The sequence below is a fragment of the Guillardia theta genome (genome assembly GCF_000315625.1).
Source record: "Guillardia theta CCMP2712 unplaced genomic scaffold GUITHscaffold_284, whole genome shotgun sequence".
Lineage (NCBI taxonomy): Eukaryota > Cryptophyceae > Pyrenomonadales > Geminigeraceae > Guillardia > Guillardia theta.
The window spans coordinates 234-24,354 of NW_005434392.1; the positions used below are offsets into that span (position 1 = coordinate 234).

At 49.7% G+C, this 24,121-nt stretch overlaps 6 protein-coding genes across 6 annotated transcripts; 4 read left to right on the forward strand and 2 right to left on the reverse strand.

Annotated features, from left to right (window-relative positions):
* Positions 1 to 3,042: 3,042 nt before the first annotated feature.
* Positions 3,043 to 4,514, reverse strand: GUITHDRAFT_122109 (hypothetical protein; the record flags this gene model as incomplete). Its single annotated transcript, XM_005818619.1, has 4 exons — positions 3,043 to 3,053; positions 3,100 to 4,279; positions 4,330 to 4,417; positions 4,459 to 4,514. 4 exons carry the CDS (start codon positions 4,512 to 4,514, stop codon positions 3,043 to 3,045), a joined length of 1,335 nt encoding a protein of 444 aa, XP_005818676.1.
* Positions 4,515 to 9,092: 4,578 nt separating this feature from the next.
* On the forward strand, positions 9,093 to 10,382 carry GUITHDRAFT_82868 (hypothetical protein; the record flags this gene model as incomplete). The annotated part of the gene is made up of 1 exon (XM_005818620.1): positions 9,093 to 10,382. The coding sequence occupies one exon, from the start codon at positions 9,093 to 9,095 to the stop codon at positions 10,380 to 10,382; it is 1,290 nt and encodes a 429-aa protein (XP_005818677.1).
* A 3,510-nt stretch (positions 10,383 to 13,892) lies between these two features.
* GUITHDRAFT_45674 (hypothetical protein) lies at positions 13,893 to 14,395 on the forward strand (the record flags this gene model as incomplete). The annotated part of the gene is made up of 4 exons (XM_005818621.1): positions 13,893 to 14,073; positions 14,127 to 14,189; positions 14,253 to 14,320; positions 14,369 to 14,395. Coding segments are annotated over 4 exons (339 nt in total), but the record flags the coding sequence as incomplete, so codon positions are not given.
* Positions 14,396 to 17,242: 2,847 nt separating this feature from the next.
* Positions 17,243 to 18,646, reverse strand: GUITHDRAFT_149131 (hypothetical protein; the record flags this gene model as incomplete). The annotated part of the gene is made up of 6 exons (XM_005818622.1): positions 17,243 to 17,312; positions 17,364 to 17,503; positions 17,704 to 17,883; positions 17,957 to 18,046; positions 18,067 to 18,127; positions 18,174 to 18,646. 6 exons carry the CDS (start codon positions 18,644 to 18,646, stop codon positions 17,243 to 17,245), a joined length of 1,014 nt encoding a protein of 337 aa, XP_005818679.1.
* Positions 18,647 to 19,745: 1,099 nt separating this feature from the next.
* Positions 19,746 to 21,212, forward strand: GUITHDRAFT_122112 (hypothetical protein; the record flags this gene model as incomplete). Its single annotated transcript, XM_005818623.1, has 11 exons — positions 19,746 to 19,769; positions 19,914 to 20,083; positions 20,140 to 20,175; positions 20,226 to 20,375; positions 20,458 to 20,532; positions 20,578 to 20,637; positions 20,689 to 20,726; positions 20,780 to 20,788; positions 20,841 to 21,015; positions 21,063 to 21,100; positions 21,148 to 21,212. 11 exons carry the CDS (start codon positions 19,746 to 19,748, stop codon positions 21,210 to 21,212), a joined length of 840 nt encoding a protein of 279 aa, XP_005818680.1.
* A 2,175-nt stretch (positions 21,213 to 23,387) lies between these two features.
* On the forward strand, positions 23,388 to 24,109 carry GUITHDRAFT_156513 (hypothetical protein). Its single transcript, XM_005818624.1, has one exon. It carries the CDS (start codon positions 23,434 to 23,436, stop codon positions 24,067 to 24,069), a length of 636 nt encoding a protein of 211 aa, XP_005818681.1. The 5' UTR covers positions 23,388 to 23,433; the 3' UTR covers positions 24,070 to 24,109.
* Positions 24,110 to 24,121: the final 12 nt, after the last annotated feature.

Genomic DNA, 24,121 nt, shown 5'->3' on the forward strand with positions numbered 1-24,121 from the left:
TGAGCCTCTCCATGACCTCAGATGGAAGGTGGGAGGGGATCTGGGGGTATGTTTGCGGTGGGGCTCCCGACGTTACGAGTTTTTTGTAAGGCGGGCCCTGCGGGCCCGCCTCAGTATATATATGAGTCGGATGACACAAGGAGGTATCAGATCAGTCTAGATGGAGGCCAATGAGCCTCTCCATGACCTCAGATGGAAGGTGGGAGGGGATCTGGGGGTATGTTTGCAGTGGGGCTCCCAGCGGGCCCTGCGGGCCCGCCTCAGTATATATATGAGTCGGAGGTATCAGATCAGTCTAGATGGAGGCCAATGAGCCTCTCCATGACCTCATATATATGAGTCGGATGACACAAGGAGGTATCAGATCAGTCTAGATGGAGGCCAATGAGCCTCTCCATGACCTCAGATGGAAGGTGGGAGGGGATCTGGGGGTATGTTTGCAGTGGGGCTCCCGACGTTACGAGTTTTTTGTAAGGCGGGCCCTGCGGGCCCGCCTCAGTATATATATGAGTCGGATGACACAAGGAGGTATCAGATCAGTCTAGATGGAGGCCAATGAGCCTCTCCATGACCTCAGATGGAAGGTGGGAGGGGATCTGGGGGTATGTTTGCGGTGGGGCTCCGCGACGTTACGAGTTTTTTCTAAGGCGGGCCCTGCGGGCCCGCCTCAGTATGTATATGAGTCGGATGACACAAGGAGGTATCAGATCAGTCTAGATGGAGGCCAATGAGCCTCTCCATGACCTCAGATGGAAGGTGGGAGGGGATCTGGGGGTATGTTTGCGGTGGGGCTCCCGACGTTACGAGTTTTTTGTAAGGCGGGCCCTGCGGGCCCGCCGCAGTATATATATGAGTCGGATGACACAAGGAGGTATCAGATCAATCTGGGGGTATGTTTGCAGTGGGGCTCCCGACGTGAGTTTATTGTAAGGCGGGCCCTGCGGGCCCGCCTCAGTATATATATGAGTCGGATGACACAAGGAGGTATCAGATCATAGTCTAGATGGAGGCCAATGAGCCTCTCCATGACCTCAGATGGAAGGTGGGAGGGGATCTGGGGGTATGTTTGCAGTGGGGCTCCGCGACGTAATGATCGGATGGCTTTGTTTTGAAAATGTGAACAGGGACGAGCGACTCCAAATGGGGTTCTTCCAAAAATTTCGTCTGACAGCTGATATGCTGCACTCATATTTTGGACAACCAGGAAATACGATCGATTATTTCAAAACCTCTACAGAGCTTTGGATAATCAGAGACACTCTAAAGCGATGGCTCAATGCTCGTGGAGCTGTTAATTGGAATCCAAGGAAAGCAAGGAGGCTTGACTTCGACATTCATATTCCTGTATTCAATTGCATACTTGCCTTATTGCAAAAGGTCCCAATTGATGACAAGCTTGTTACGTGTGCGGGATCAGAAAATGGGAAACAATTCACTTGGTGCATAGATGCAGAATTATTGAAAACTGCTTTGTTTCAGAGAGAGCTGCACATCCCTCTCAAAGCGAATCCTTATGATTTAGGACCTGCGAGGGGCACTATCTATCTTGAAGGTCCGCTGTATTTTACACTCGTTTCCAAGCCTAGCTTGAACGTCGATCGAGCTGTAATTAAAATGAAATTTTCGAGAATCGTGCGATTAGGCTGGAATAATGAAATTATCTGGGAATTCCCAGACCCTTGACTCTTTTGGCGCTTCGTTTTCTCCGATGATTCTCCCTCCCTTAGTGCTTTGAAGGAGAGTGGAGGGGATAGAACGCAACATACGTTTACAACGCAGCATACGTTCTAGTAAACGTATGTTCATCGGATTAAGAAGGAGAGCAGAGGGGAAAGGACAAACGATACAGATTAGCCGCAACATACATTTACTAGAACAATCAGGTATGAACATCAGGTGTGCATTCGTTGAACGAGTGCAGAGCTAATTCAGACAGAGTGAAGTAAGACTGACAATCCTTCCTTGTTTTCTCTCCTGCTCCACACGGTCCATGTTCACTCAGGCTTTCGCCTTGCTGCTTCCTTTTCCCGCTCATTGCACAATTAATGGCTGGGATCGAGGTTTTGTAGCTGTGACGTCCCAAAAGCTGATGACGTCGTTCTACACAAGACAAACTCATCAAACCCATTGGGATTCCAAAAGTATTCCACAAATAGGTAAATTGTTCTCCAATATGACCCACCATCATCGAGTGCAGGTAGTGACTCTGCAATTGCTTGGAATTTGCGATGAGACAGATGATTTTTGTACACCAACTTCTGATTTCGATTGGTAAATTCTGAACATCTTCGCTGCTGATAGCTTCTGAATGCTGGCATGACAAAACTGTGATTATTTGTTTCCATTGCTCAATAGCACTTCTCCACAATTGAAGTTTTTCACCATCTGGAACCAACGAAGAAATAAGTGTATCGAAAATACGGATAAACTGATCGCACTGAGGTCCGCTCAGATTCCTTTGCGAATCCTTGTCCTTCAATACGATCTTGATATTGTTGTCAGCCAATAGCTTGTTGATTGCTGACAACTTGGACCTGTTTACTGCCAGGTGCACGACGTGATTTACCAACATGTTAACAATCCGAATTTTCAGATGCAACATACAGTAAATGAAATGAATAGTGTCAAAATTTAGTTCTTCAAGATAGCGACATTTTCTGGAGATCTTCACAGAGCGCAGCAATGGAAGGGAAAGTCCGGCAACGTCAATTTTTTCATCGGGATCTGCGAAGCATTGATTGAGTTTATCTTGATTCGAAGTCGATGCCAAAGCCTGGAACAGATGCTCGTTGAAATCTTCAATTGGGTTCGTCAAATTGGAACTGTTGGTTTTGAGAATCATGTCGTTCAGTAGCTTAACACTAAGAGGATCTGTACCATGCATCCTGCAAAGTTCTCGGAAGCTGACTGGCCCACCATTTATCTCCCGAATTTGGAGGAACTTTCCAGATTTCCGATCTGAAGTTTGTTCACAACAATGAATACAGAAAGTACCGTCTGAGTCGTTTCTGCCCCCGTGACTTAGCAGAGAATTTTGTCCCATTAAATCTGCTCTGAAGAACAAGACAAATTTGATGGTAGCATCCCCTATCTTCAAACCATCTCTGAGAATGGATACTATGTCAGGCTGATAGGGCTCCCAGAAATTGAATTTCAGAGTTGCTGTAGTGTCTGACAAAGGAATTATCATTAGGGTACAAGCGTCCGAAGCTTGTCTTATGCGCTTTTCCTCTTCCGCCCATTGCTGAAGATTTTTGCAATACTTCTTGGGAACAAACACCGTGAAACTAATTTCTGTATGCTTGGTGTCTCCACCGAGATTCCGGATAAGCAGCGCAGCATCTGAGTTCAAAGTCATAGCAATGATGTTCTCACGGTCTAGGCCAAGTTGCTTGAGTTTCATGGTGAGACTAGTTTTGAGACTGAGTCCATGGCCATGGTCTCGAGTGGAAAACATCTTCAAGTTTTTCTTCAGCCAGATTTTCTTCATGACCCTCGTCTTACAGATTAGCTTCGCAGAAACTGCAACCCTCTTCAATCTTTTCACGTGTGAATGATACGCGATGTAGGACCTCATAGGCATTCTGGATGCATGCACTCCAGTACATGCTTCATTGACATTCGGCGCGTATGCTCGGGCAACATATTTCAATTTCTTTTCAAATTTTTCGTCGGTAGGGATTTTTGTTTCAATGCACTTCTTGACGTTCTCATTCTGCATTAGGCCAAGGATAACTTTGTCAATCAACAAAGGGTTCATCCTTGGCGACACATTTGACTCTTCTCGTGGCCGCAAGCAATTTCCAAGACGTTTCCATAGCTCTTCATGCGGTAGATCTTTCACTCCATGAATGATCGCTACCATCTGCAACACCTTCAACAAAACTGGGACCATGTATTCATTATATGCAATTTCCAACGCTTCTTGCGCCTCCGGGTCTTCGACATAGTCAAAATTGATGGGGTTCTCGTGGTGAGGCTTTGAAATTTTCGATTGAATGTCTTGCCAAAACTGATCAAACGTCTTGCAGGGAGGCGCGATTGGCCAATCGGTCAGATTTTCGCCCACGCTATTCAAAAATTTGCCAATGTGCGGCTGCCCAGGACACTTCGAATCCTTAGTGTAAACGAAATTTTCGGCATCATCATGAGACAATTCAGGTTGAGGTTGAGCAGTTGAGAGCTCAGGCTGAGAGCTTGGGAGCTCACTCGAGTCAGGCTGAGAGCTTGGGAGCTCACTCGAGTCAGGCTGAGAGCTTGGGAGCTCACTCGAGTCAGGCTGAGAGCTTGGGTGCTCACTCGAGTCAGGCTGAGAGCTTGGGTGCTCACTCGAGTCAGGCTGAGAGCTTGCCAGGCGGCCGGCGCGGCAGTGACGGCGGCGGCGGCGGTGCTCAGGCTCAGAGCTTGAGAGCTCAGGCTGAGAACAAGGGATATTAAGAATCTCTCTACCATCATCACCCCAATCTGATGCCTTGTTGCGCTTCAAAACTCGTTTGACTTGTTGTTTCGCACATTTTCTTTGCTTCCTTGCCACTGGTCGCACTGTCGGAGAGATTGGTATCTTCTTGGAGGGGTCTTGATGAGGAATAATCTTGCTATGCATGTTCAACCTCTATCTCAAAGTTCAAATCAGAACACAAGTTTTCTTCCAGAATCTGTACTAGTGCGTGGACGATACCCAGCCCGCGCAAATTCAAATCCCCAGCTTTTTCAAATAAGTGTCCACGTACCGGTGGTTTGATACACGACTAGGGGGTAGGGTTTGTTCCCCACCTACCCCGGTGGCCATAACCTCACAACAGGACCGGTGCATAGTCAAACAAGGTACTGTATCAATTCTTTACAGTACAAATATGTATAAACTTTGTACATATATATACAATTAAAATAAAATAATACGAAGTATGGTACAATTATGCCTAACTATGGTACAAAAAATCTGTACCTTTTATTTGAACAAAAATACAAGCATTAAAAACAAATTCAACGACCGCTCTGAAACCAATCTACCACCTCTACCCCCCCAAATCCAGTGATAATGACGGGTCATTACCTATAACCGGTACTAAGACCCAGAGAACTGAGAAAAGCCACTTTTCCTTTGTTTTTCCTGGTCAAAAACCTACAGAATGGACGGATCCTGCCGGCCGGGCCCGTCAGTAGACCGACTGCAGCCTTCAGCCCCGCCTCAGACCCCCTGGAGGCCCGCCAGGAGGCTAAGTGTCCGGAGATTGGCCATAGCGTTGCTTTTCCGGCCGGGCGCTCATAGGAAAAATTGGCAAGATTTTTTTTTTTTCGAAGGGCCTGTGGGGTCCCTTCATTTCATGCCATGTGGGAGTACCCTACTTTGAGAAGGCGTGTAGGAGGGTACTCGCTCTTAGGAAAATCGTTGCTGCGCAGGGCCAGAGAGGGGTAGGGTGATTTGAATTTGGTTGCTTGGACACTTCACCACGCCAAACCAAAGTAAAAGTACGAATTTTAGAAGTATCTGTGGTACCAACTTAATATTGCAGCGTTTATATGGTACAAAACGAGGGCCAAACTGGTCGGAACTTCGACTTCCGAGAACCCCTCCGTTTGACTTTCGTTGGGGGGTGGGGTGGGTATGGAGCACCCTCAACTACCCACCTTTGAACCAGTTTGAAACTCTGTGATAGGGGGTAGGGGGTAGCCCCCATTTCTCATTCCCCAAGCCCCCTCTCCCTGGACGAGCAAGAGGCGATGAAATGGTGCCTTCCTGACTCGCGAGGATGAACCTCGATATTGAGAGACTTCGAATCCAACCCAACTGAGATAGGAATGAGATGAAGATCTCATATCATACCTGTAAGAGATGATCGAGCTTCTTTCTCAACTCTGCAGGTTGGGCCAAGGTTTGAATCATCCATCGTGTACTGGAATATGCACCCTAGGTACAAACAATCCGCGTGTGTACTTGAAAATATTCTTCGAAGACAAGATGAAATTTTCATGAACAGCTAAGCAACTAATGATAGATTCACCATTGAACAGAATCAACTCTGATTGACCCTTCTTTCAAATTGCCGTAGGTTGAACGTTGAGCTCAAATGCATGATTTGTGAGAAATTTGTATCAAACTGTACCTTAAGCGACTTTGCTGTCTAGATATGTGTTCTCATGTCATCACTCACTTTCAATTCTTCTAGTCTTACGGTCAGGATTCATGCACCTCACTTTTCTATAGAGAAAGCTTTACATGCTCAACCGTTCAATGATGCATGAAGAGACGTTTGCACAAAGGATTTCTTTACCTGCCAGGATAGATGACTTTGAATCATCGTTGTTGATCATGAATCACTATACCCATGATCAAGTGGATTGACAATTGCATTTCCATGTTTCATGACGTTGGATGATTTTTCTGCACTGCAACTAAGTTCTTCCTTTGTCATGACATTTCCACAACGCTGCAGAAACCTAGTTAGAAATGAAACAATGTGCAGATGAATCTGATATCAATAAATGAGATGTTCTTCGAATCAATCCTGCCTTGTTTGGACAGTTCGCAATGCTACCATGCAACAGTAGAGTTCTTGTCGCATTTGGCTCTACAGAGGGGTGCCTTGTTCAACAGAGCAAACACTCGATGATTGTAAACAAGAAGCATGTGACATGTAGCCACATCATAAATGCTGTACGGCCTGGAATATCAGCATCTTCAAAGTGCTCGTGTTTGCTGTGACCGTTTCATCTGCTTGGCAGCGGCTCATTGATGGACACACGATCTGATGCAAGTTCACACCAGTAATATTTAGATGATGCATCATGTGATCAAATGGCATAGACCTTGGTGATTTGCAACATGTTTCATCGTTCCAACACATCCTTGAAAACCGGATGAAGAATCCTTCACGAACCACTGGACTTGCTTGTTATCATTCGATAGTGCTGTGGATCATCGTGGTTTCAAGCAATCGAGCAGCTCACTGCTAAAATGCACTGTATTTCTTGCGAGCCTATCAGCCATCATCGTGAAGACATGTGTTCTTGAGCTCACTGGTGACTGTACGGCTTTTGAACAATCCAGTCACCGTCGGATGATGATTCCCTGTCGTCTTGTGTGTAATCTCCATCCATCTACTCCAACTCAGTTTCCCTGTCATGCATCGCAGATAGCTTAGGGTATTTCACAACCCGGTTTCGATTGCAACGTATCCCTGTGATGGTGATTTTCACTTGTATTATTGATGCTCTTCGCTCACCAAACGATTTTTCGTGAGATCCACGCACTGTACGAAGCACTCCTCAAGGATCATCATCTCTACACCTCAGGAATTTCCCATGAGGAGGTTCGGTGAACATCTGATGTCTGCACACGCTGCCGCGGGCTCGCTGTTTGCGAGCCATGGTTAGGGCAGTACAGAGCGGTGCGACGTGCCCCGAACAAGGGGAGGCTCATGGCGTGTAGAGAGGTCGTTCAAACTTGTTTATAAAATTGTACCATAAGAAGGCTCTACAAATTAGTTAGTCGACTACCCCATGATCTCAGTGCAACTTCTGGGGTGCAGCCCTACTTCTCTGTTTATACTCAACCATTCCACAATACAGTTTAAAATATCTTATTGGAAAACAACATCAGAGTTATAAACCTGAAATTTGGACCCTGTTTGAAATCCTCAAACACGCCACCCCCCAATCCACCTAGAAAGCAGAACAACCCCCTCACGGGAAAACATACAGCCCAAAGCAGAAAAAGCAAAATGTCAACGCTATGCGGGGGCCTGATCTCTCCGGGCGGCCGTGACCGGTCAGCGGACCGTGTCAGCAGGCCCGTGACATGTCAGCCGGCTGACAGGGGCCGTGACCCGGCTGACAGGCTCACCTGACCGGTCACGTGACCGAGACAAGACTTTTTTATATCGCAGATCCAAAAACCCATAGGACATTTCTCCCAGGGGGAAGAAAACCTCCCTTGACCCCCCTGTTTCTCGACGGATCCTGCCGGCCGGGCCCGTCAGTAGACCGACTGCAGCCTTCAGCCCCGCCTCAGACCCCCTGGAGGCCCGCCAGGAGGCTAAGTGTCCGGAGATTGGCCGGGGGCCTGATCTCTCCGGGCGGCCGTGACCGGTCAGCGGACCGTGTCAGCAGGCCCGTGACATGTCAGCCGGCTGACAGGGGCCGTGACCCGGCTGACAGGCTCACCTGACCGGTCACGTGACCGAGACAAGACTTTTTTTATATCGCAGATCCAAAAACCCATAGGACATTTCTCCCAGGGGGAAGAAAACCTCCCTTGACCCCCCTGTTTCTCGACGGATCCTGCCGGCCGGGCCCGTCAGTAGACCGACTGCAGCCTTCAGCCCCGCCTCAGACCCCCTGGAGGCCCGCCAGGAGGCTAAGTGTCCGGAGATTGGCCGGGGGCCTGATCTCTCCGGGCGGCCGTGACCGGTCAGCGGACCGTGTCAGCAGGCCCGTGACATGTCAGCCGGCTGACAGGGTCCGTGACCCGGCTGACAGGCTCACCTGACCGGTCACGTGACACATCACGTGACCGAGACAAGACTTTTTTTATATCGCAGATCCAAAAACCCATAGGACATTTCTCCCAGGGGGAAAAAAACCTCCCTTGACCCGCCTTAGAAAAAACTCGTAACGTCGGGAGCCCCACTGCAAACATACCGAAGATCAGGAGCCTGGCCCGATTTCAGAGGTCATGTGATGGGTGAGGAGGTGTTCCGAAGCCCACAAGTACCTGACCAAGGCGAATGCGCAACCGCAACGATCCGCCATGAAAGCAACGCCGAAATGGCTAAGTGTGAAAGACCTGGTACAAATTTGTACCAGGCATGAGTACCATGATTGTCAGGGAACTTGAGTGAAATCTCTGGATATCCGGTACAGTCCTTTTGTACCAGTAAATACGTCCTACAACAGTAATAAACTGCGCTTCTTTTTTTTTCGTGAAGTATAACCCTTTTCAAGGTTGCGCCCTGAGCTCAATGCTTTTATAGTTTCAACACAGTATGACCAACACGCCGGGTAAAACAGCTAGTCCATAACGCAACAAACCGGCAATTCAAAAAAAATTCATTTAAAGCCAAAATATTTCAGTCAACAATATGGGTTTGTCCATGTCTGAAGAGGCCGAAGATTGGAAGATATCATTCACAGCTGAATGGAACAAGAGGAAGTCATCAAGGTTGCCATCAAATGCAGTCTTTCCTTTGGCTGAGAACCCTTTCGGCTCTGCAGAAATTCTTGCCATGGCGGAGGTTTTACTATCTGGGAAGTTAACAATGGGAGAAAACGTCTCTGAAGCTGAAGAATTGTTTGCTCGAACAGTTTCTGTACCATATGCTTGCATGGTCAACAGTGGGAGTTCTGCAAATCTCCTTGCATTAGCATGCTTAAAACATCGCTTCATGGAAGCAAATCAAAACTGGGAAATTTTGATACCAGCTGTATGTTGGTCAACGAGTCTTTTCCCCATTGTTCAGCAGGGATTTACTCCAAGGTTTGTTGACGTTGATCCCAGGACGATGAATATGTCCCTTCAAAGCTTGCAAAACGCGATGAACCCAAATGTCAAGGCAATCATGGCCGTGCATGTTCTTGGTAACTCGATTTGCATGCAAGACTTGATGAATTTTGTTAAACAACATGATTTGGTTTTGATTGAAGATACTTGTGAATCTCTTGGATCTTACTGCTGTGTTGATGGTGAGAAATGCATGCTTGGTACATTAGGATCGTTCGGGACATTCTCGTTTTACTTTTCCCATCACATAACTTCAGGTGAAGGAGGAATGTTGGTTTGTCAAAATGAAGCAGATTACAATCTTGCGGTCTGTCTCAGAGCACATGGTTGGTCAAGACAACTCAGCAACAAAGAAGCTATTGAGAAACTATACCCTGATATCGACCCTCGCTTCCTTTTTCTGAACGCAGGGTACAATCTAAGACCAATGGAAGTACAAGGAGCAATGTTAAAGGTTCAACTGGCAAGGCTAAGTGAATTCAATGAATGCCGGCGAAACAACTTTCGCCGTATCTCAGAAGCTATCAATAGCAGCCCAGGACTTCGAGGCAAAATCCAGTTGATGGAAGCTTCAGATGGAACTGATCCTGCATGGTTCGGTCTTGCCTGTTTGTTGTGTCCCACGTACACTCATCAGCTCAAAGACTTTCTTGCATATTTGATTGAAATGGGTGTTGAAAACAGACCAATCATAAGCGGCAATTTTCTTCGACAACCCTTTGTCAAGCAGAACTTATCTCCGCTGAATCCGTCTGATTTTCCGGGTGCTGAGGTCGTGCATTCAGCAGGATTCTTTATTGGAATTCACCAGATCCCGATTCCTGACGAAAGAATTACTGAGTTGATTCGGACATTTCAATCATTCAGCTTCCGTGAATTGTGAAGCAGCTTTCTCACTGTCTTCCCATTTTCATTCCTGTGTGGTAGTTGCTCTGCAATTAAAGTACGAAATGGAATTGCAAATGAAAGCTAAACAAACACTGATGTGTCTCAACTGTACCTCATGCCCATTCAATGAAATTATCACTCGCTGAGGATAAATCCGTACGCGATAGTTGCTCAGTCTGCGGGATTATTGTCACGGACAGGGAAGAAAATATCTTCAAATTGATACCTTATCTTCAGCCTAAAACAGCTTAGTCCCATGACTAGTGGCAGTGGCAGGAAGCAAAGGTGATGAGGTAGTTTTGGGGTTCAGGACGAGAGAGGGGAGATATTCTAAGGAAAGAATCGTTCTTTGGTTTGTCTTTGCGAGCAAGTTTCCTCAACCGGTTTTCTTAGGTACGGTCTCTTGGAGTTAGCGAAACGAAAGAACGATGAAGATCCATTTTGGATTCCAAGTCCCAATGCAAGATTCAAACAGATCGAAGCCGCATACGTCTTGGATATATTACAACATCGCAAACATGATGAATAAGATGCCGAACAGTCTCAATGTGATCAATCTCTACAAGAACTGCACGATCAGCAGCCACAAGGAAACAAAGTATGTATCCGAGTAACCAAGGATATATCCGACTTCAGCAGGATGATACCGGAAGACACAGAGAGGATACAGATACACCTCGCTGAAGTCCTTATGGATTTCATATGACCATGCCAGGAGGATTTGACGAAAGATCCGATGGTCAAGGCGGAAAGCCTGGATATAGACCATGCTCTCCAGGCGATAGTGAAACTCACCAACCTTGTTAAGAGCGTGCAGCGAGAGAATTGTTTACTCTTATCTTTTCACACTCTTGGCGGAAGCCAAGGTTCGATCGAACCTGTCAGAGCTCATAGGAACCGAGCCCGAGTCAGACAAAGGCCTATCAGGATGAAAGGACAGTTGGCTGTCTCGTACTCGTGTTCGAAGCTGACTTCTCCTGGATGACCCAGGATACTCTACTCCAGTATGAATCTACTGAAAGGACCCCTCTGGAGGTCTTTGTTGCAGCAACCGTGTACTCGTGGGGGACCTACAAGGTAAACAGGAGGGGTGCGTCTTGTGGAGTACGACCCGTTGGAAGCAGCTTGCTGCCATGCAAGGACGGGGTTCTCTTCCCTGCGAGAGAGCATGGTATCCTTTCGAAGGTCAGAAGGGATGCTTGTCAACTTCCAAGGACAGGACACCCCTCCTTTCTGTAGCCCAGAGACGCTACCCCTGGCTCCTTCCTCGAAGCTATAAAAGGATGAAACTCGTCAGAGCTAGGCTAGGTGGTCCTCTTCCCCTTTCGTGTGTGTTCCACGATTGTGTGTGTGTGTGTGTGTGTGTGAAAGAAATAAAAGAGAGGTAGATCTCCTTCTGTTTCACCGCTTTCCCTCTTAGTAGAGAAATCCATAGACAGATCTGAGAGCCTGCATAGACAGATCTGAGAGCCTGATAGACAGATCTGAGAGCCTGCAGGGTCCTCCGCGTGATATATATGCTGAGGCGGGCCCGGTCGCGGGACTTAGCGTAGAAAACGGCAACGGATCCTGCCGGCCGGGCCCGTCAGTAGACCGACTGCAGCCTTCAGCCCCGCCTCAGACCATTCCATGGCATTTACTAATGCCCAATTATAAATTAATATCCTTTTAACAAACACTTGTACCTGTTAATTTGATCATAAGCGTACAGTTTTTAGTCAATTTTGTACCAGATCCATTTGTACCACTCAGTACTCTTTTATATTTGTTTTAAGCATTTGAGTTCCGGCTTACACGCCTCTTGGCTGTTCTCTACCCTGTGTACCGGTATGTTTGTCTGATATGGAGGGGGTAGGGTTATTCGTATATTTCGATACACGCCCATGAAATCTTATTAGTGTCAGCCATTGACGAGTGTAGTAAATCCAGCCAATAAGTATTTTTGTTTTCAAATCAAGGAGTCGTACGTCAGCTAGCAACGGCAATCTTTTTTTTCCTGTACCGGTTATTTTTCCATTACCTACCCTATGTGTTGTAGGGTACTTCTGGAACACAGGTTCCCATGTTTCCAATCAAACAGCAATTAGCTAGCGTTTTCAGGATTTTTCCTAGTTCAAATCCCTGTCCGCCGGATTTCCTGAAATCCCAAACTTTATTAAAACTATTTTAGGGGTGCGGAATCTGAGTACCCCTACTTTTGCGGGTTGACAGAGGGGATATCATATTTGTAAAAATTTATTGAAAAACATCATGACCAAAACAGGAAATTTCAATTAGAGATTTTTTTTCACTCAACTCTGGACCTCTAATTGCTCCTACCCCCTAAATCCTGAGCCTCCTGCGTAGTAGTTTATTGCAGCCCACGGCCCCCTCCACCCCCCACCCCCCCTTTCATACCTGCAACCCGCGCAAATCGCTCAGCATGGCCACAGCCGCTGGATCACAAGGTAGCCGTCAGAAATGCTTGTTCGGTTCACGATGCAAGGTTAGGGACGACGCAGCTCAACTGTATCAATGTACTGTCTGCTCAAACCTGTTTCATCATCTTTGTGCTAGTGAATGGAGTGAAGAGTGGAGTGATTGTGGTTGCTCGACTCGCAACCCAAAAGGAACAAAGGGACCAAAAACTTCAGCGCAGCAGCAAACCCCAAAAGTTGTTCCTTCCATCTCTGAAGAACAAATCGCGGAATCAATTGTGGAATACGTTTCAGGGACTAACAGAACTAGACGGGTATGCAACAAGGAGAACGATCACGACGCAGACGGAGTTGCAGAGAGAGAGGTAGGCGGAGACGAAGCCTCGGACGAAGACGAAGACGAAGAAGACGACGACGACGAGGACGATAACGAGGAAGTGGAGGAAATGGAAGGCGAGGACGAACAAGAAACAAGAGAAAAAATCGAGTCTGTCAAAGACAGGATGCTCTCGGACAATTCGAAGGCATGTTACTTGAGTTCTGTAAGTCAGCTGATTGCATGGTTGTATGAAACCAAACCATTTTGTTTGAATCACGAATTCAAGAGTTGTTTAGACAACGAACCCAGAAATCGTGGTCCAATTACCAAGAAGATCAAAGAATTGTTGAAGAGAAGAGAATTGTTACCATTCAACACGAGAAGGTTCTCATACAAGCAATGGACCAGCTATGTGGTAAATGTCATGATGAAGAAAAAGTTGAAATTCTCGTCATACGTAGCTTTGAGATCAGGTGTTAGGCATTTCTATAGAAGGCACCACAAGACCAAAACGTACAGGAGAAAGTTCGACGTTCAGATAGCCGATTTCTATAAAGGTCTTCAGAACACCATCGCAGATGAGAGAGCCGTGAGTGGAACGAAATTGTCATCTGGCAAGGATCCATTACCCTTTAGTTTGTATGTCATAATGGGTGGAGAGTTGCTGAAATGTAAAAAGATGGATTTAATAGTTGGTCGTACCTTCCTGATACTAAGTTGGAATCTGATCTGCAGATCTGTCAATACGGCTGAGATTCTGTTTCAACACATGGGATGGAAAGACGATCACATGTGGATATGTTTTCCTCATAGCAAGACAGATCAAGTTGGAGAACGGAACGAGCCGAAATCAATATATGCCAATCCGATCTGTCCTGCAATTTGCCCCATTCTTGCTATGGGTGTGTACCTTATGAGTCATTCTCCAGACACCAGGAAGTTGTTTCCAGGTGTACTTGGCATGAAATGTGGTTGATACTGATGCATTTTTTGGGCATGATAGGTGGCAGTCAATACCATCGTTTTGTCAATTGTCTGCAGAAAGTCATGACACTGCCCGAACGGGGTGAGTGTGATGAATCTTCTAGCGCACAGGATGCTCCGTATGATTACCGAGCCATTCGGAAAGCTGTCTGTCAGGAGCTGCAAAGACTTGGGATGAACAAGGAGGATTTAGGCACCCACTCCATTCGAAAGGTGAGATATTGATTGATGATGTGAAGATTGTTTGAACCCTACGTGTAGGGTGCAGCGACGTATTGTACAAGTGGTTCTACTCACTGTCCATCAGTTACCGCGGTTTCTGACCGAGCCAGTTGGAACAACGGAACAATTCCCAAGACTTACTTCAAGTACGAGGCTGCATCAGATCTGTTTGTTGGTCGTACGGCCTGTGGATTACCCATTCATTCGGCGATGTTTGCGTCATTACCTCCACAGTTCAAGAAGGGAAATGATGAATTAGTACAGAGTACGATTCAGTTATGTTTTCCTACATTGCCAGGGAATATGAATGGGATTCTGATACATTGCTTAGCAAGCATTGTGTATCATTTCGATTACTTGAGAAAGGAGTTGGACCCCAGTCATCCATTATGGAGCTGCGCATTGTTTCGGGATACTGGAATTTATGAACAGCTGAAAGAGCAAGTTTTAGTTCTGCTTCCTACAGACGTACCCACAGAGATGAATGAAAGTTCCGAGAACATGATGTGCACTGTGCAGGTTCCCATTTATCGTAGTACTGGATGTCCGCCTCATGTCACATCACTGGTTCACGAAAAGCAGTGGATGATGAAGACACAACTTTTGCAAGAGAAGCTTGATCAAGTGGTGGCAGGCAATGAACAGCTGGTGGCAGCCAATGAACAGCTGGTGGCAGCCAATGAACAGCTGAGACTGAAGCAAGACAGCAGCTGGATAAGAAGACGATTAAGAGAGAAAGCATCCTTGAGGAAAGATCTCTTCCTCCTCTTCCTCTGCTTCCTCTTCCTCTTCCTCTTCCTGCTCCTGCTCCTGCTCCTGCTCCTGCTCCTTCTCTTATCTCCTCTTTCTCCTGCTCCTCCTTTCTTCTCCTGCTCTTGCTCCTTCTCTTATCTCCTCCTCTTTCTCCTGCTCCTCCTTTCTTCTCCTGCTCCTTTTCCTTCCTCCTCCTCCTCCTCCTCCTCCTCCTCCTCCTCCTCCTCCTCCTCTACTACTCCTTCTCATCCTACTCCAGTCCTCCTCTCCTCTTCTCATGATTGCAGCAGATTCTCGGCTCTCAGTCGCTGTCAGAGAAACAGATACTGAGCGGGGTGGGAGACAGCAGATACGCGAGGTCAGCGAGGGGAGGTGGAAGACAAGACCATGTCATTCAGTTCACCAGAGGAGGAGAGGCCAGCGGCAAGGATGGGGGGAAGGAAGGGGAGAGTGAGAGGGAGGGGAGGGAGGGGAGGAGAAAGGGAAGAGAATGGCCAGAAGAAGGTCATGACATGGGAAGGGGTTTTGATCAATCCATCAGGGAGATTCTACGAAGACTTTGCACGGAAGGAAAAATCTACAGAACAGGCTTGTAGCCTCCTCCTCTCGATCTTCTCTCGCTTTACCCTCTTCCTCTCCTCTCTGGTTCCGCCAAACTTGTCCTCCACTGTCATTTCTACGCCAATCTCTCCTCCCCTCTCCCCTCCCCTCCCTCTCCCCTCCCCTCCCCTCCTATCCTCTTCTCTTCCCTTCCCTCTTCTTTCCTCTCCCCTCCCCTTTTCTTCCCCTTCTCTCCCCTCCACTTTCCCGCCCTCCCAATTCCCCTCCTTCCTCCGGAGCCCACCTGAATCCCAGCAGGACGAGGAGGAGCGAGTGATCCCTACAAGTACACAGCTGCTCCCTACTACGACGGGCCGGACAAGCTGCCGGAGGGGGTGGTACCTCAGGTGGGATTCAGCTGGGAGGGAGCGGGTCGGCCTGACGGTCATGTGCAGGTCCCGATTGAAGTCAGGTTGCAGAGGATCGCAAACAAGATCGAGAGACTTCTCAGCTCGGGTAGAGCTGGACCCTCCCATCTCTTCCATTTCCTCCTCCTCCTCCTCCTCCTCCTACCTCCTCCTCCTCCTCCTCCTCCACTCCTCCTCCTCCTCCTCCTCCTCCTCCTCCTCCTCCTCCTCCTCCTCCTCCTCCTCCTCCTCCTCCTCCTCCTCCTCCTCCTCCTCCTCGACTATCACCTTCTCATCTCCAGGCTCCTCGTCCTCTTCTTGTCCTCCCCCTCCTCCTTGTTTTCCTCTTCACCTCTCACGTTTATTCCTTCGCAGGTGAAAATCTTACTGAACGTGAGATTCGTGATTCAGTAGGTGATAACGTTGGGACGGGGAAGGTGCAGAATGAATACACCTCCACCACCACCACCACCTCCTCCTCCTCCTCCTCCTCCTCCACCTCCTCCTCCACCTCTTACTCCTCCACCTCCACCTCCTCCTCCACCTCCTCCTCTACCTTACCCTAGTTCCCGTCCCCCTCTTCGTCTCTCTCTCCTCGTCTCTCCCTCTCTCTCTCCCTCTGATTTCTGTCTTGTCTTGTCTCTCACTCCACAGGCTCTTCGCGTCCTTTTGCGTCTTGGACGGATAAGAAGGTAAAATCCCTTCCACCTCCTTATCTTGATCCTCTCCTTCCTTTCTCAGCTCGCTCCCCTTCCTACTTGCCCTCCCAGATCTCTCTTCCCTCCATCCCTTCTTGCTCTCACTCCTTGCTCCTGCCTCCCCTCCCCTCCTGCACCCCATGCTCCTCCCGCTTCTGTGTCAAGACTTGCTACTCAGGTTCGGCAAGGGAGGAGGCAATGGTGCATTCCGCTACAGCAAGAGCGACTTGCTCGACTCTCCTGACAACGAGGACCTCTCCTCCTGCACCCTCCCTGCCGCTCCCCTCGACCGCCTCCACATCCCCCTCGAGCCTCCGAAGAAGCACGGAGGCAGCTGAAAGACGAGAGGAGAGGGGAGGAGACGGGAGGAGAGTGGGAATGTAGGATACAACGCAGTTCTAGAACAACATGTTGAAACGAATAATCACTGAGCTGATTGCCCCTTCCCCATCTCCCCTCCCCTCCCCTTCTTGCTGCCTCCGTTCTTCGCCTTCAGCTCTCCCCCTGCTCCTCTTCTAGAAAACTCTAGCAAGAGCTGTGGCCTTGAGGAAGCGACTCTCAACTCCTTCGTCTGACCCCTGCTGGCTGTTCGCTTCTTCCAGACCAGAGTAGATATCCCCAACGAGACCTCCTCACCTGCTGCCTTCCTCCTCCTCCTCCTCCTCCTCCTCCTCCTCTCCCTTGGTTCCCGTAGAAGAGGGCCCAAGCGCTTGTGTCTCTGCTGCCTCCCCCCCTCGCTTCTCCTCTTTCTCCATCCGCTTGCTCCTTCCAACCACCTGCGCTCTGTCACTTACTCATCCACATCCAGTCGTTCCCTCCATCCTCTACCACCCCTATCCCCACCTCCTTCCTAGGCCTGCCCTCCCCTCCTCTTTCCACTGTCCGCTTCCCGACCCAACTGCTCCCCCTCCTCCCCTCCCTCCCTCCCTCTCCCTCCCTCCTCCTTCTCTTGCCTCCTTCCCCAGCTCCTCCTCACCTTCTCGTAGAGAGGTGAAGGTTTTCCTCCTAGAGGCTTTCCCAGCGACGGCAGCGACACTGCGTCTCTTCCCAGCTCCTCTGCTGAATGCTGGAGCATCTCTCCCGCCTCCTCCATCAGCTTCTTGTTCCTCTCTGCCGCCTGTTTGGCACTGCTGTACGCCTTCCTCGCGTCCTTGTCCTGCTCCCCGAGTCAGGATCCTCCTCCTCCTTCGCCTCCATCTCTTGCCACCACCTTGGCCTCCCTCTCTCACCGCCACTGTGGCCTCCTGCTCCACCACTACCTCCGCATCCTCCTGCTCCTGCTCCTGCTCCTGCTCCTGCTCCTGCTCCTGCTCCTGCTCCTGCTCCTCTCTTCTATCACCTTCATTGCCATGGCTACGTAGGAGCTCAGACTCTTGTGAGCCGGGTGCCACCTTGCGTTCCTTCCCCGTAGGTCAGCGATCACAGGGAGAGAGAGGACGGCAACACCTGCGCGATGAGAGGAGGGGGACGTTGACCGCATTTCCTCCCAGCTCCTCCTGCGATGCCTCAAGCTGCTTGTCAGCATCCTCGAGCAGCTTGTTGTTCTTCTCTGCTGCTGCTCGAGCAGCCGCCTCGATCTTGGCCAGGTCCTTCTTGCTCAGAGCTGGGCCCGTTGAGGAAGAGTTGTTCCGCTCCGCCTGCCTCCTCTTCTCCTCCTTCAGGATCCCATCGACTTCCTTCTCGTGCTTTGACAGCTCCTTCTTCTCCACGGGAGCGAGCGCAAGTGCTGCTGGAGTGAAGGCGGGGAGCCGAGCTCCAACCAGCCTCCTACTTGCGCTCCCAGTCAGCTCCGTCACATGACCTTGATCTTCCTGCTGCATGACGACAACCGCCATGGCGACGACCACAAGCATTACCAGGCTCATCGATGCCACCCCCTTGTGCCGCAGCTTCTCCCTCCTGACAATAACGAGATCCATGCTTGAGAGCGCGTTTCTCCCTGTTACGCAGGCGAGGACCTCTCTGTCGATGAATACGTCTAACTTGCTGCCCTGTAGGCTTGTGGTTTTCTTGTGTTCTTGTGTTCTTATGTTCTTGTGTTCTTGTGTTCTTGTGTTCTTGTGTTCTTGTGTTCTTGTCTTCTTGTGTTCTTGTCTTCTTGTGTTCTTGTCTTCTTGTGTTCTTGTCTTCTTGTCTTCTTGTCTTCTTGTCTTCTCGTCTTCTTCCTGCCTTCACTTCAGTCGTCTGGTGTACATTGCTTCCGAATCCCCAGAATAGATGATGATTTGAACCGGATCAAATCCTGCATAAATCGGTTCAAGTCTGTCACTCATTTCAGTGACCGACCCCGGCCGGGCCCGATATAACGGGCTCGCCTCAGCAGGATGCCATTTTCTGGAATTGAAGGTACCCTACCCTATTCTTTTAGTATTCAAGAATCAGAAAATAACCCCTCCAACTGCTTGGGCCTCAACTACACCCTACCCCCTGTGTGGATGTACCAAAACAACCGGTAGGTCATGTCTCCAGAATGCAGGGGAACAATGGCTGCCCTGACTTGGGGAGGGGAAGGAGGAGATAGAGAAGGAGAAGAATATGGCGCGGGGACGACATGGGCAGAGGGAAGTATGAAGTGTAGATACGGAATGGTAGAGCGCTGAATGAGCAGAGAGATGAGAGATACATCATGTCTCGACGCGCGAGGGAAGGGACGGGCGAGACAAACTATCTTGTCTGCCAAGGAGTGAGGAGGGAATAGAAGCGCAGCAGCATTCACTGCGCCCTTGAGCATGCGTTTGAATTATCCTCTTGCTATGACATCACCAAATAGCAACGTAAAGGAGCATGCTCCAAGAATGCCGAACAGTGAAAAACTAGAATTCATCATGCGGTTGAAATAGAAGGCGAAGGGAGGAGTTGAAAATGTCGATATGCAGTACAATGTGTGGGGTTTTATCACATCATGAAAACCATAGTTGTTTTACAAGAATATCAGACTTTCAGCATAAGTCACTTTCATGGCAAGGTTCCACGTATATGAAAAAAAGGTGCTCATTTTGAAACTCCGGAGCAGAACGCATGGCTGCAAACGGCATCTACTCGGTGATCTTGTGCCACTTGCAAAAGCTCAGTCTTACATCCATGTAGGGATGTGGTGGGATGCGGGGCCTCTGTCTCATCTTGCTGGTTCAGTGCTGCGCTGTAGAGATCATTGCCAATGGTGCGCTGACAAGCTCTTGGAGTCAGGCAGACGGTAGACATGACCTTGTCTTGTCGGCCTTGCCTGACTTGGCATGCGGAAAAGAGTCGAGGCGTCAAACTGCTATCAAAAAGCGCTCCCCGCTGATCGGGATGAGGCTGAGAGGAGGCTCGCAAGAAGACGAGAAGGATTACTATAAAGTTCTCGGTGTATCAAGGTAAACGCTGATCGATGAGCTGGAATGTTGCGTGCCGGCTGAAGTTGAGGACGCAGAGATTGCACGGCAGACGAGGTCCGAAAGGCTTACAGGTGCGATGCGACCAAGCTGACCTGGCGGTCCTGACCGGAACGTTGTGCAGAAAGCTTGCACTGAAGCTGCATCCGGACAAGAATCCAAACAACCGAGAGGAGGCTGAGAGAAAGTTCAAGCTTCTCAGTGAAGCTTACGATGTTCTCTCTGACCCCAACAAACGCAAAATGTACGACACGTACGGTGCCAGCGGCTTGAGGTATGCATGAATTGTCCCTCGATACCTCACCCTGTCTCTCTTGAATTGGAATTTCCGAATGAGCTGAATCCCTTTCTATCAGTGGAGACGCGGAAGGCTTCGGAGACTTCAACTTCAGGTCTGCGGAGGACATCTTTGCTGAAGTATTTGGTTCAAGGTTTCGTACATCCTCATTTGAAGGCTCCAATCTAAAGCTTGACAGGAACCCCTTTGAAATCTTTGAACAAGCTTTTGGTGGCAGCATGTTTGGTTCAAGGGGCAGGTTTTATCCCTTCTGGGTAACACGTTCTTTGTCATGAGATTCTGAGTGCAGAAATTCCGGAAGTGGAGGTTTTTTTGACGATTTCTTTGGTACATTGATCTTGTCTGGTGGGTTCAAGGAAATTGACAGTGTTTCTTCTCAGGAATGAGTGGTTTGTTTCTCAAGTCCTCCCCGTTCGACCCATGTGAGAAAACTTGCCTTAGGCATGGGGGGGGGCTCGTTCTCCTCCTTCACCTCTACATCATCGGGAGGGTTCGGAGGCGTCAGCATCTCCACGTCGACCGTGATAAGGAACGGCCAGAAAGTCACCAAGACAGTGAAGAAGTATGCTGACGGAAGGACGGAAGAAGAAGAGGTCCACGAGGGTCCTTCGGGAAGGTTTGACAGGGAGCGGTGCTGTTACTGGGAGGTTGAAACGTGCACAGCAGCAGAAGGATCAACCATTCCTCCAACTATCTGAGTGGTGAGCCTGGAGCGGCTGACCCTCCTGGTTCATGAGTTTCGCTGCAGGGGGGCACCATAAGTCTCCTTCCAAGACCTCTCGTCACCATCGAGATGAAGATTCGAACGAGTGATGCTCCCGTTTCCTCCGTATCTCCACATCGCAAGCTTCCCATCCCATGCCCTCCACCCTAATATTCTCTTCTCATCCTTTTGGATTCCCCCGCCCCTCTATCGTACTCCTCCCAGCATTATCTGTCCCCTGCTGTCCTCTGCTTTCCTCGTTAGCATTGTTACTGTGACGCATCATACCTTGCAGTGGGATACAAGACGAGGACCTCGAACTGCAGGAAGCTCTTCTTGACAGGTACAGCAAATTCAAAATGCTCAGCTAGTCCCCCTGCTGGTCTCCACAGCCAGTGGTCGTGTGCTTGACGTCCATTTCCAGTCTGAAATCGCGGACGCCGGGAGGTCAGCGAGTGCGGTAGGCCGTGCCGCGCCGCCCGGCGAGTGGCAGCGGAGAGTCACGGCACAGCTTGAGGTCGTGGCGGTGACCGCCGGGCTGGGCCCGTTTCAACTGAGTTTTGAGTTTCGGACGGCGTGACAGTAAAGGGCAGCTCGGCCTCGGACATTCAGTGTGCAGCGCCACACGGTCCGGCGAGTCAGTGGCACGGCGGCGGTGATCGGACAGTGCGGCACCGTCATGCGTCCGGCGGCGTCACCAGTCACGGGCTGAGTCCGACCGTAGTAAAGTTAGTTTTGATACTGTAATACCTAGTATGGGTGCCACCCGGTGAACGTCGTGAGCCAAGAGCCTGCAGTGCCTGACGACCAGGGACCGCCGCCGGGCCGCCTCACGAGTCACGCCATTGAGCCTGCCAGCCCGGCGTCCGTCCGATCAGTGTGCCGCAGTGCTGGGCTTCCGAATCACTGAGCGGCGCCGGGCCGCGCCTGAGCGTCGGGAACACCGGTGACCCGGGGGGCCAGTGCTACGGTGCGCCGTCCCGGATCCGAGCCTGGAGTGACTGCCCGGCGGCGGCCGTGAACTTCGGAACTTCGAATATCCTAGCCTAGTAGTACCGAGTCACTGGCAGCCCGCCCCGGGCCCCGCGGCGGCCCGGTGCGGCCGGGCAGTAGTGCAGCCGCGTGCGGCGCCTGGCACGCCAAGCCTAGTAGCTCAAAGTTAAGTTAAAATCAGTACGAGCCGCCAGTCGTTTTGTGAAGGGACGCGATTCGCGAGCGGTTCGGAACCTCGTGGCCTCTGTTACACCATGAGAAGCCCGCCTCGGAGTGTCTTCCTTGTCCCGAGTCCTCACGGCGCGCCTGTAAGCAATCCCCTCGGTATCATCCTCGAAAAAGGTCGTTTTCGATCACTTCCCAACGGATGGATGGCCTCATTGCTCCATGACATGCCGTGATTGGTGCATTTTACTACAGATCGTGGCGCCGTGCTGCTGACAGGCAGCACAAGGCTGCGTTCTGGGACAAGAGCAAGGCGCACCGTCTCAAAGTTTGAGCTCAAAGTTCAAACTTTGAGATGCCAAACTCCGACGGAACTTAAAGTGGAAACTATTAATGGGGGCGTACCCTCCTATCTCAACCTTCTCTCGAGTGGAGCACTAGGAAATCAGGGGGATCCTCGTAAGAAGCAGATCAGCAAACAGCAACTCGCCTCAGAGCATGGGTGTCAGCAGGTGACAGACGTGAGCAATTCGCACGGTTTGATTACGGTCGTGCAGAGATATTTATCCTAGGGACCGGTGCTGGGGAAGCATGGGGATAGAGGAGGGTAGGGTGTACCAGCGCCTGCTCGGAGTGGTTTACTCCAAGGAGGTCCGGTCGCTGCATGCTTTACTTGATGACATGTGCTGACAAATCCTGAGATAATCTTATCTGTGGTGTGTTGATAATGTGTGGTTTCGCATGTTTTATGCACTGAGATGACCATGTATAATCCACTAATACATTTGTAGTAAACATGAACATGCTCATGGTGGGTGGTCTTGAAATGGAAGACAAATATGAGGGTGGGTAATGAATTGAAGGTTTTAGGGTGGGTTGATCTCAAACAGAAGCATACTTCCTATGAAAAGGGGGGTACTATTAGGTAAAAAGAGGGGTACATAGTTCAATGATGGGGTAAACCAACGTCTGTAGGATTTAAAGTAGGTATAATCGGGGTGGGGTATAAAAAGGAGGGGTGGGGTACGACCGGGGAGGATGGAGAGGGACAAAGGGGGGATCCATAAAAGTGACGAGTAGAAATAGAGGAAATACAGTAGGAAGAGGACACACCGAGCACGCGGAACGGAAGAGAGGAGGAGAAGACGAACGAGAACAAGACGAGCTATCGCAATGTGTATGCCAGTGAACAAGGACATGTGCAGAAAGAGGGCGGCAGAGCATAGCCTTGAGGAGAGCTGCCCCAAGAAGGAACGGAGAGTTCGCTTCAACCAGGTCATGGCGGTCAGGAGGTACGCCGAAGAGCATGAGGAGGTTCAGGAGCATGCTCCAGCCAAGAACGACGATACCTATGAAATCGCCAAGAACGAGGATGGCCCAGCACTGCTCTCCTTCGTCACCAGCTCTCTCATCACCGCCATGGCTTCCAAGAAGGTTGTGGACGGGGATGGCGTGCTAGCAGAAGTCAGGAGGTGCCTGCGGTCGCACAATGGAAGAGCAGAGAACGAGGAGGCAGCAAACAAGTTGATGGACGGAAGTTTGACGGAATGGATGGTGCTGAATGGAGTATACCTCAAGGTGCAGGGGATGATGGAGCAAGTGAAGGAGCGAGGATATGCTGGACTCCTGCCGTCCACGATCAAGGTCACCCCAGCCTTCCTCCCTGCTCTGCAGTACATGCAGAAGCTGGTGCATGCTGCCGGGGTTCAGCTCATCACCCGGAGATCTCAGGGAGCCTCCAACTTCCATGTAAACAAGGTCGAAGCCCCGACTTGTAGTCTAGTGCACAGCCAACCATGCCAAGCATGAGCTCATATTGTTTCAATGTGTTGAATAAACTTGTACATGTACTTCACCTCTG